At 35.3% G+C, this 12,018-nt stretch overlaps 1 protein-coding gene across 4 annotated transcripts in view; it reads right to left on the reverse strand.

Annotated features, from left to right (window-relative positions):
* Positions 1–11,999, reverse strand: part of fnbp1a (formin binding protein 1a) — a 31,880-nt gene extending 19,881 nt beyond the window's left edge. For all 4 annotated transcript variants that reach the window (XM_048209324.1, XM_048209325.1, XM_048209326.1 and 1 more), the window contains exons 1-6: positions 11,251–11,999; positions 9,604–9,719; positions 6,064–6,120; positions 4,979–5,126; positions 1,759–1,821; positions 1,326–1,430 (exon numbers count right to left, since the gene is read on the reverse strand). In XM_048209324.1, the coding sequence (XP_048065281.1) occupies positions 1,326–1,430; positions 1,759–1,821; positions 4,979–5,126; positions 6,064–6,120; positions 9,604–9,719; positions 11,251–11,325 (564 nt within the window). In that variant the 5' untranslated portion in view covers positions 11,326–11,999. The remainder of the gene's footprint in view (positions 1–1,325; positions 1,431–1,758; positions 1,822–4,978; positions 5,127–6,063; positions 6,121–9,603; positions 9,720–11,250) is intronic.
* Between the last annotated feature and the right edge of the window lie 19 nt (positions 12,000–12,018).

Consider the following 12,018-nt stretch of genomic DNA (forward strand, 5'->3'; position numbering starts at 1 on the left):
ACATGGGCTAAACAAAATCCAAATCTGTTCATTTAGCCTCATATTAATAACAAATAGGCCACTGCCATATTAGTAGTTGTTTTTTTCTTATCACTAAAACTACCTTAATTTTCGTCGTGTTTGAGCTTATTATCCCCATTATTGAACATTTAAATAATATAAATTTTCCAATAACACTTTACAATGTGGTCCCGTTAGTTAATGCTTTATCTAACATATACATATACAACATTTGTAAACGTATTGGTTAACGTTAATTAATAAAAATACAACTGTTTATTGTTATCTGAGGTAAATTAAATAATATTAACAGGCACAACTTTTGATTTTAATATTGTATATCTAAATACTGAAATTAACATTAACTACAATTAATAAATACTTTAGAAGTATTTTTGTTCATGTTAACTAAAGTAAACAAATGAACAAATGAAACCTTATTGTAAAGTGTTACCAATTATCCTAATGCCGGTGAATCAGAAATATGCATTTTTATTTTTTTTAAATAATATTATCATTTTTTTTATTTTTTTTATTTATTTAAAACAGTGAATTTTAGACCTGAGCAACATATAAAATTATTTAATTATTTTTCACATTATTTGTTTACACAAAAGTCACTTAAACGGTTTTGAATCAAATGATTGAAACAGAATTTAAATTTCCCAATTTAAATTTGAGACACTATTAAACATATCTGTGTTAAGACTCTCATGCTAGCGAGAGATTGCGAAACTAAATTAATGACCTTAAAAAAGTACATTAATATCATCTCAATATAAACCACGCTGCTTAATTTTATTAATTAAATTCGCAATTATAATCATGGTGAATATATATATATATTGTCTAGCCCTGGTGTTCATACTAAAGCTCCAGTTTACAATTTTTCCTATGTATTTCTGTGTACAGTAGAAAAGCAATCTGTTTACGTTTTTGAACCCTGGCATTGAATAAGAAATTATTTGATTTGTCAGAATTAGAGAAAAAATATATATCTGTTTTAAATATCTGCCCAATGCCAAATGAAAAAACAACAAAATATTAGCAGGTACCAATTTGGTCACAGACTTATTGTGCATACTGTCCAACTTCTCTTTGAGCAAAATGGGTATTTTCTGCAGTACAGAGAAGGTACTGTAAGATAGGAGCAGGTGAGGTATAAGGTGTTAGGTGGGAACTTGACATCGGTTATATCAGCGTCCGTCGTTCCAAAGAGGGATCATCCACACAGACTCACAGAAAAGGATGAAAGCAGTCATGGAGAATGAGGGGTTTATGATAGGATCAGTCTCTTCTCCTTCACACACACACGTGATCCATACCTTTTCCACATCTGCTTTAGTCACGTTAATGTCAGCATCCACCTTGTCGAAGTAATGCTGGGCGCGATCCGCTTCCTTACAGTCTCTTTCAAATCTTCTCTTACTCTGAAAGAGCAAAGGAACTTACATTAAAATGCTGAAAAAAGTATGCTACTGTCAAGTAACTAAAAATGTAGTTCAGCTTGTAGTGGTGTTACTTTTAGTTAGGTACTCTGTATTTACCAATAGTTTTACTTTTTTATATATTAAAACCTAGGTTGTTTATTTTAAAAGAGACACCTTTTACAGAGACCTGTGGCTCATTTCACACAAGCGTTTATTGTATAAAGTGGCCCAGATCTAGCTCATATCTCAGACAGGTGATGAAAGAGAGGCCAGTATCAGGAAAAATTTGAATATTCACACTATGTTCTATTCAGTTAAACTGACTCACCGATTCCAGCTGCTTCCAGGAATTCTCAATGTGCTGTTGCGCCCTGCGGCCATCATGGAAATGCTTTAGGAAAGAAAAGACAAGAAATATAATTCAAATTTAGTACACTACCATTTAAAAGTTTAGGGTTGGTAAGATTTTGTGAAAGAAGTATCTTATGCTAACAAAAGCCTGCATTCATTCCATCAAAAATGTAGTAATATATTTTTTTATTTTAATATATTTTACAATGAAATGCATTCCTGTGATGCAAAGCTGAATTTTCAGCAGCCATTATTCCACTCTTCAATGTCACATGATCCACATGCTTAATATTTTTGTGGAAATTTTAAGGATTCTTTGATGAATAAAATGTATAGAAATCTTCTGTAACATTATAAACATCTTTACTGTCACTTTTGATCAATTTAATGCATTCTTGATTAATAAAACTATTACAATTTCTTTAAAAAAATATCGTAAAAATTTTTTACAGTAGGGCTGCACAACGATTAATCGCGATTAATCGTTTGCAAAATAAAAGTCTGTGTTACGTAATATATGTGTGTGTTCTGTGTATATTTATTATGTATATATAAATACATGCACATACATGTATATATTTAAGAAAAAAATTATATTTATACATAAAATATTTATATTTATATGTAATCTAAAATATATATAAATATGTATATTTATTTATTTATACATGTATGTGCATGTATTTATATATACATAATTATTATACACAGAACACACATATATTACGTAACACAGACCTTTATTTTGCAAACGATTAATCGCGATTAATCGTTGTGCAGCCCTAGTTTACAGACCCCAAACGTTTGAATGGTGGCTACGAATAGTCAAAACTAGATTTTCTACATTATCTCATTAAACCATTACACACTCACTGCCACATTTCTGTAAAAACAAAAATAGCACATAAAACAAAGTTGGAATAGAGTCTGTACAGTTGGAGGATAATAAAAAAGGGTACATAAAATTAGGATAGCGACATTTTTTATAGAAAAGAAATTACATTTTTTATTTAATTTACATTAATAGCTCATTTTATCATAATTTACCCCATTATGTTCATTTTTTCATGAATCTCAAAAGTAGGTGTAAGGCATAGCAGTTCTTTTCATTACAAATTGGATGTTGGTCAAAAAGAGTGGTCAATACCACTTGTGCACTCAATTCCAAAATCTTCAATTTTGGGTAAACTACTTTTTATTCCTTTAAAGGTGTTTAAAAGATGTAATATAAGTCTAAGGTGTCCCCTGAATGTGTCTGTGAAGTTTCAGCTCAAAATACCCCATAGATTTTTTTTAATTCATTTTTTTAACTGCCTATTTTGGGGCATCATTATAAATGAGCCGATTCAGGGCTACTGGCCCTTTAATTCTCGTTCTCCACGCCCACGGAGCTCGCGCTTGCCTTGAACAGTGCATAAACAAAGTTTACACAGCTAATATAACCCTCAAAATGGATCGTTACAAAGTGTTCATCATGCATGCGTCGGATTATGTGAGTATTGTATACTGTTATATTGTTTACATTTGATTCTGAATGAATTTGAGGCTGTGCTCCGTGGCTAACGGCTAATGCTACACTGTTGGAGAGATTTGTAAAGAATGAAGTTGTGTTTATGAATTATACAGACTGCAAGTGTTTGAAAATAGTGACGGCTCTTGTCTCCGTGAATACAGTAAGAAACGATGGTAACTTTAACCACATTTAACAGTACATTAGCAACATGCTAACGAAACATTTAGAAAGACAATTTACAAATATCACTAAAAATAGTTATTATTGCTCCATCTGCCATTTTTCACTATTGTTCTTGCTTGCTTACCTAGTCTGTTGATTCACCTGTGCAGATCCAGACGTTACTGCCTGCCCTTTTCTAATGCCTTTCATAATTTTGGGAACATGGGCTGGCATATGCAAATATTGGGGGCGTACATATTAATGATCCCGACTGTTACATAACAGTTGGTGTTATGTTGAGATTCGCCTGTTCTTCGGAGGTCTTTTAAACAAATAAGATTTATATAAGAAGGAGGAAACAATGGAGTTTGAGACTCACTGTATATCATTTCCATGTACTGAACTCTTGTTATTTGACTATGCCAAGATAAATTCAATTTTTCATTCGAGGGCACCTTTAAAATACAAGTAGATTAATGAACTTTAATATTTGTATATAATTTTTGAACATCGTCATTGAACATTTGGACGTTTATACCAGAAACAATCCACGAAAGACACATTTTACCACAATTAAGGTTCAGGATAAGAAATTCTTTTTCAGTTCTTACACAGTCATGACAACTACTGTATCACAGTCCAACATGTCCTTTTAAAATATTATGCTGAAAAGACATTTAATTGGAAACTAAGCTGATTAAATGAAATATGAGACAATCAAGCCAGACAGCAGCTGTTAAAAAGATTATATTCCAGAGCTATTGCTGAATCCAACCCCCTTATCATTCCATAAAGAATTCAATTACGCCAGCAAAGACGTACTCATGTACAATAAATGTTAATTAGCTGCAGAATTCCTCACTGGAACACAAATCATTTATTTAGGGGTTCTCATTAGCAAAAACTTCACTGACAAACCGGCACAGGCGATCGCTTGTGTCTGCCCACTCATGGCATGCCACTACTCTCTTTATGAAAAATACATAAAGACCACTTTCTCTCAGCATGACATTTGAACACAAAAGGCAGACAAAATGCATCAACGGAGGTCGGAAGAACAGTAGAGGGAATGAAGCTTCCCTCAGCTCGTGCGCGGTGGCGTTTTACTCTGTTGTCGTATTACTTCCAGCCACCAGCTTCAGACAGAGGCCTCCTGAACCCGTGCGAGAACCTTTAGACGAGAGAGGCCAAGAGCGGGGGGAGGGCGACCTTCTCAAACTCCATTGACCTGAATACATGACCCACATTGGGTCTGGCTTCATTCCACAGAGCTGGGAGAAATCATAAACAAAATAATACCATATTCCTACGTGATTAACCCTGGATTTGTAAGAGGTGAGCGCTGTGCTGGCGCGCAGAGAAAGAATTACTTTTGTAGTTTCATATATGTCTTGAATGGGTGATTCATGTTATTGAGGGATTTGATTTCTTTTTGGGAAGATAATCTCTTTAAATGATCTCTAGAAAGCAGGATTTTTAGGACCGTCCTGACAAGAAAAGCACGGAAAAGACATGCTCGTACCGATTTCCGTTCAGCCTTCAGTTCTTGAGTGTAGCGGGTCAATTCGGCGATTATCTGAGAGGACAGGTTTTCGGCGATGACTTCGTGTTGACCCGCGTAGTCGTTCAGCTCATTTAAGGTCATCAGAAATGCTCTACACGACGTGTACCTGACAGCAAATGTGAAAATGTTACAATACATAACAAAAAAGCAAAATGAGACATTATAAATAATTAGTTTCTCTTCCTTAATTAGAAATGACCCATTCATGATTAAGACTACAATAGTGGTCAACTTAATTCGTTTTTCAATGGCTAATATTGATGCTGATATCAGTGCTGGCCAATGATGCCAAAATACATAGTGGATCCCAAAAAGTGAGCATTTATGGACCCTTAAAAATGTCTTAATTTCAGTTTTATGAGCCCTTTTAACCAATCGGTGTCAAATTATAACCTAACAAACTTCTTTTTTGTGAAAGATTTGGATTGAAAAGTGTCTTATTTTTCCTTTTAAATAATATTTTTTAAAAGTATTGTATATTTTTTACATGTTTGTTCAAGCAAGTCTGGCTTAAGTGTCCAAATAATTTTGGGGCAACCGAATAATGCAATCTAATGACAGCAAATGAACACTAATTTGTGAGTATACAATACCAGTCAAAAGTTTGGGTTTCTGGAGAAAGGATGCATTAAATTATTTTCAACATTGATAATAATAAGAAATGTTTCTTGAGCAGCAAATCAGCAATGATTTCTGAAGGATCATGTGACACTGAAGACTGGAGTAATGATGCTGAAAATTCAGCTTTGCATCACAGGAATAAATTATATTTAAAAATACATTAAAATACAAAACAGTTATTTTAAATTGTAATAATATTTTTCAATATTGCTTTTTTCTGTATTTTTGATCAACATTTGTGGGCATAAGAGACTTCAATAATAAACATTAATAAAACTTTTCAGACTCCAAACTTCTGAACTCTAGTATATGGGAAATAAACCATTTTGTGTAAGTAAACCTGATACATCATCAGTAAATGGCTACGTTTAAGATATCGATGCATGTGTATAATTTATGTATGCCAAACTGTTCTCACTCACTTGTATTCCTCCTCATCTTTGGAGTTCTTCTTCAGCTGATACTTCTTGGACAGATTCCTGTAATAAGACATATAAGAGTATTTTAAAGATGCAATTTTTTAATTTTTAAATACTTTCTCCTATAAAACAACTATAAGCAAGCCGTTCGTAAATGAATTCTGTTTGTTTGAACCAGCCCGACACTGGCTCAAACAATAGTGTGAGTTTTAGGACGGGATTATTTGTTTAAACTGCGTACATAAGTCACCCGCCCATGAGTGTACCGTCATATCTGTAAATAGAGAAAAGTCGTTTCGGGCTACTTTGATGCTTGTACGGTGTGGGAGTGGGTTAGTTGTCACAATGAGCGAGAAGATTTGACATGGACACACCCATTTTAAACAAACACTGAACAGAGGAGAGTCTGCTAGCAAAAAGAGAAAACAACAGAGCTTGTAATAAAACAAGAACCAACATTGGCTTGGCTTTTTGAAGATGGTGAGAACTGAGGGATTTAAAATATTATAAAAGTAGCGTGGAGATAACTTTTTATTACTCAACAGGTAAGGTATTTTAGGCCCTGTTTCCAACTTGTATTAAGATGCGTTTTGGTTGATCGGATCACAAGTGGACAATGCTAAATACAGGTGTAAATGGGATCTAAAACGTTTCAAGCTTGTCCACTTTCAACCACTTCCAGAGGTAGTTGAAAACGCATTAGACCGGACTGCTTTCATAGTGTAGACACTCATGTGGTCGAATGTGTTCAAACAGCCACAAAAGACCGCCTACTCTCCACCTACTGACCTAATGCGTAAAACATTATGGGAAACGCGCTAGCCAGACGGGATTTAAGTTTGTCGGCTGAAGACCCAAGTTTGGGTTGAAGACGAAAAATGTACCAAGCACAATGTTCTCTCACCATTCCCGATTTCTAACACACACTCACTGCGTTTTGGCCTACCTTTCGGCTATCAGAGCAGAAACAAAAGCTGCTGCTCTACGTATGTTTTTCAGCTGTCTCCGGGCACGTTCAAATGTAAATTGCACAAGCTTATTTTGTCCATTAGATCGAAAGATCTGAAAAACCCATACATTTACACGCCCATAGACCCTCCCCTCGAAGAAATCGGGACAGAAGTGGTTGAAAGTGGACAAAAGAGACGGATAAAAACACCACTCTCTCGTTTACTTGTGATTCAATTGACCAAAACACATCTTAATACCAGGTGGAAACAGGGCCATATTGAATATAAATTGCCATATGTAGCTCTCGAACAAAGTTCATGGTAAAGCATTATCTCTTGTGAAAGGTCATTTCATTATGGTTGTTGTGGGGTTGTGCTGGAATTTATTTTCAAGGACGTACCATGTCTACTCAGCATGAGATCATTTCCACCTAAACTGGTTACATCTCTTAAGCCTAGTAGTGAATGTTTTATAAGCAGCAGGATAACTATATGCATTCGATGAGTCGAGGCACAACCAAAACAATGTTCTTCCACAAAATGCATGCAGTTTTGTTTTTTTTTAACCACCAAATGGACAAAAGTTACCTTGAAATAGTCATTTAAAAAAATATTAGTTAATTAATTTACATCCTCTCAGTTATAAAAAAACCCCCTGCAAATTTAGCAGTTTTGGTTTGGTAAACCAAGACATTTTACTGTTTTCAAAGGTGCCTTTGTCTCCCGGTAATTTGAATGAATGAAATTGTGCATGTCAATGACAAATAAGATCTAATGGTGCTTGTGGTGCAACGCGAGGCTGCGGCGCAAACAAAAGCTAATATTGTCACCATCAGAATAATCGTATCATCCCACTGAACAAGGCGTCCGATTCATGAGGCTGACCTTTGTCGACCAGAGTGGAAAACTGAATACAGAACGACGTCATATGACACGGTAAAAATGAGAAAATCATTGCTTTATACATGAATATTATGTGATTAATTTCAAGAGGGCCTATAAATGGCTTAAAATCAATTATGATGGTGAGAGCGCATGCTGATGGTGCCGCCCCCTCAATGCTTTTTCCTGCAGCTTTCCTTCACTCTATCTCTCCCTCTCTCCGCACACACCCAACGGTACCTCCCAGGAGTCTGACGTGTTGCTAGGCAGATCACCATCTTGCAGTTTCTTGACAAGACCACACCGATGCAGTTGCTTTATTGTCTGCTAGTTTCCCTACGATCTGCCTAAATGGGCCGCCCTATGCGTCAATATGCGACGGCAAATGGGAAAAAGGTTAACAAAGCTATAAATAAATCCTCATTAGAATAACCCAACCCAGCGGTTTTTAAAGGACTATTATTCCTCGGTCAGACAGCTCCATGTCGATGCCGTTTATGTGCTAACATGTGCTTAGTGCCTAATAAATCTTTCACCCATGGCTGTGATCTGAACAACAAAAAAAAAGCCTCTGGGAGATGTTGTGAATTAAAGACTCTTTCTTGAGAGCTAAATACAGTCTGGCACACTTCTTAAAAATAACAACAATGCACGGATTGAGCGAAAGGGCTACATAAAGAGGATTTTCTCTTATGAGATCAGAACATGCAAACAGAAAGGGCCTGTTTGGTGCACGCCTGAGCTCCAGTTGTGGAGTTTATTATAAACTTTAAGCAGGAGCACAGATGATGCTGGTACTGTAAGTCATCCAGTGTCCTCAGGGTCAGCATCTCCAGTGGAAACTGCTGCTTAATAAACTTCCAAAATGCAGCCAGGAAGAAATATTACAGTATCAGTGCAGTGGTGGATAATAAAAATGTGGGTCAGAGCTGTGGAAACCCAGTATCCATGGTAATACACATCGGACATGTGACCTGTTTTATGATTTTTTCTCACTGACATAATACCTTGTCCTCATATAACAGCATTTTTTTATGAACATTTGCATGCAATTAATGTAATTAATGTACATTTTGACAGTTCAGTACTTTGCTGATGCAGTAATATATCAATCTGCGAGGATCAAAAATAATAATAAATTCACTGCAATATCCAAAAATAGAGAATGCAACATGGTAATTGAATACATTACATTTTTAATTGAATTTCCAGCTAAAAATAATTATAAAATAATTACTGTGTTATAAGATTTTGGTTACACCGCTCATCCCTACAAAACTGACATATGTATTAGTATTAAGTAAATATTATCAATATGACTGTACTGATGCTATCAGATGAGAACACAAAAACTTGAATAATGGTACTATTGTATTCTGCTCATGAAGTCATTTCATAATTAATGAACTTTGCAACATTGACTGTTATTGAACGGAATTGAATCAACACTATCTGAATTGAGCAGAATAATAAAAAACAATTGTCTTCTGTGAAGCTTTACAGCTAAAATTGAAGTCATTTCAAAATGAACCGCAATCTGTTATTTTTCTGTTTATTACTGTGGAGCTGCTTTCTAAACAATCTTTTTTTATATAAAGCGCTTTATTAATAAATGTGACGTGTATTGACATACAGTTTGAGCAACTAATTGATGATAACATCACCCTATTATTATAATATCTACAAATATGAGTTACAATTAATCTCTTACCTGATCTGTTTGGCATAGCTCAGTTCGATTTCAGACCGTTCCTTCACAAACTTGGTGTAGCGCTCCAAAAACTCAATGCCCCACTGAGTGTGTTTCTCTAGATTATCAAACTGATCCTGGAAAGAACAGTAAAACAACACAATGAAAGTTAACATATGAATAACGTCTCACTTTCATATCAGTGACAAAATATGAAATAGCAATGAAGGTACAGTGCCAACAGAACACTTTAGGAGATAAAAAGTATAGATTTTGCTTTGATGGATTTGATATAACTATGAAAGAGGACCCAAAGGAGAGATATCAAAATACCCTCAGAAAGAAAGTCATCCCATATAATTTCATGAGTTTGCAGTATTCTCTGACATTGGCAATGTGTCAGATCCATTATTCAGCAGTGCTGGCCCTCCAGCCGTAACATGCCTAATGCTTATCACTATATACACAGTACAAACTTCATCCATCACAGAGCATTTAACTTGTTTTGAAACATATTCACCACCAGGTTACTGTTACAAAACATATTGATCTGTGAGCTCCATAGTATAGCTTTTAAAGCATTTAAATAGTCAATTAGAATAATGCTCAGTCTATTACTTATTTTTTATCAACATTGTTAAAAACTGTTTTTATTAACAACGTCTTAAACTTTTGATATATTTCTATATTTGTCTGCCACAAATTAAAGTAGTTTAGAAATCAATAACTTGTCCCTAAACTTAAATTACTGTCATGTACAAGGAGCACTGTTGTCATATCCTATTAATGGACGAATGCATTAAAGTATTGTTATAGCTTTTAATTAAATTAAACAAGAACCTGCTGATTCAGATGATAGAAGTTCTGACATTTAGTCCTGTAAAGCCTTTTAAAATATTACCCTTGTAATATATTACAGTCACCTGAGGAGGGTGGTGGCCATGTAGGATGATTTCACTCCGTAACTCATTTCTAAATGGTTAAACCGATGATGTTACATCCCACCCAAATACCCTGGTCTCTCCTACACATATTTGAACAACTTGAGATTGGACTGAATCCCAAATTCTGAACTTTTTTTGGTTAGCACCCTGATTTTTAACCACTCGGCTACACAACCCTGTATATTTTATCCTACATTATGGTGTTGTTACTAGGTTAAGGTCCCATGATGCTACAGCCAGCAAGGACCAGAAATTATTAGAAAATATTAAGACAAGCATGTGGTGCAACAACACAACACTGTTACTTTGTTACAGACACATTGCAACATCAAAGCTGAGAAAAGACATGCATGGGAATAACCTGTGCACCTGCTCCAGCCTCATTCACTTGTGGTTAGGGACAGCATTAGCACAGGATTATTGCCATCTAGGGTATTTAGTCAATGCTGATGGCTAATAACTGCATTAAACGGGCTTTAGGGAGCTTGCATTCAAATATCTGGACATGCATGCATAATATCCAGGGCTAAAATCGTGAAATTAAAAATTCCTATAACAGTAGCTAGAATTTGCGGTCTGCCACACTGTAAAATGGGCGGTGCGGTATTTATCTATCTATCACTAATGGGTATATGCATGTAACTAAAGGAGATAACATTTTGTGCACTATATTCCTCAATTTCTTGCAGATGCATTCGCCTCCATGCCTCACGGCTGTACTCACCCACAGCTCCGTCCCCCAACTGCAGCTCATGGTTTCAAGGCAGTTCCTCCGCGATAATCCTCTGTTTGAATGCATGCGTGATTTTCGCCCAGGAACAGCTTTCAGATAATAAAAATAATACTAACTGGTGTGATACCAGTGTATACCGTCAAGGATTTGTACCTCGATCGGCGAGACCGTCCGTTTTCACCTCTGCATTCTGTAAATTGCCGATGAAACTGGAAATGAAGATAATGCCTTGTATATACTCGTGCATTCACGCGCCTCAGACAGAACTAGACGGCCACGCGCAGAGCAGCACGCAGCGCAGAAATCCACCTCACAGCACCAGTTACTCATAAACTGCTAAGATGTGTGTTCTGAAATGCGTGGATTTATCAGACAAATACGGATAAAAAGGAAAATGAATAGGGAAGGAAATTTGAAATCTTTTCTTTGAATCGTTTTCTTTCGTTTCTTTCTTCTTTTGTCCTATTCCAGATGTGGAAAATGGTTAATTATTTCGTTTTTACTAGTTTCTTGTTAGTTTTAGTCTTGTGCCTAGTACAGTTTTGCTCTTGTAAAATAAAGAAAAAAGGTATAAAAAAAAATGACAATATTAAAAAAAAAATGTCAAGATATATACTAATTAACGTGTCATTCCAGATATTTGGTTATATGTCTTTGAAAAACAAATAACACACTAAATAAAATGAAATAATTATCCGAAATTTCAAGGAGATTAATAGTAATTTCTTCGTATATATTTTACTTATATTTTATTATCCA

Source organism: Megalobrama amblycephala, linkage group LG12 (assembly GCF_018812025.1).
Source record: "Megalobrama amblycephala isolate DHTTF-2021 linkage group LG12, ASM1881202v1, whole genome shotgun sequence".
NCBI lineage: Eukaryota > Metazoa > Chordata > Actinopteri > Cypriniformes > Xenocyprididae > Megalobrama > Megalobrama amblycephala.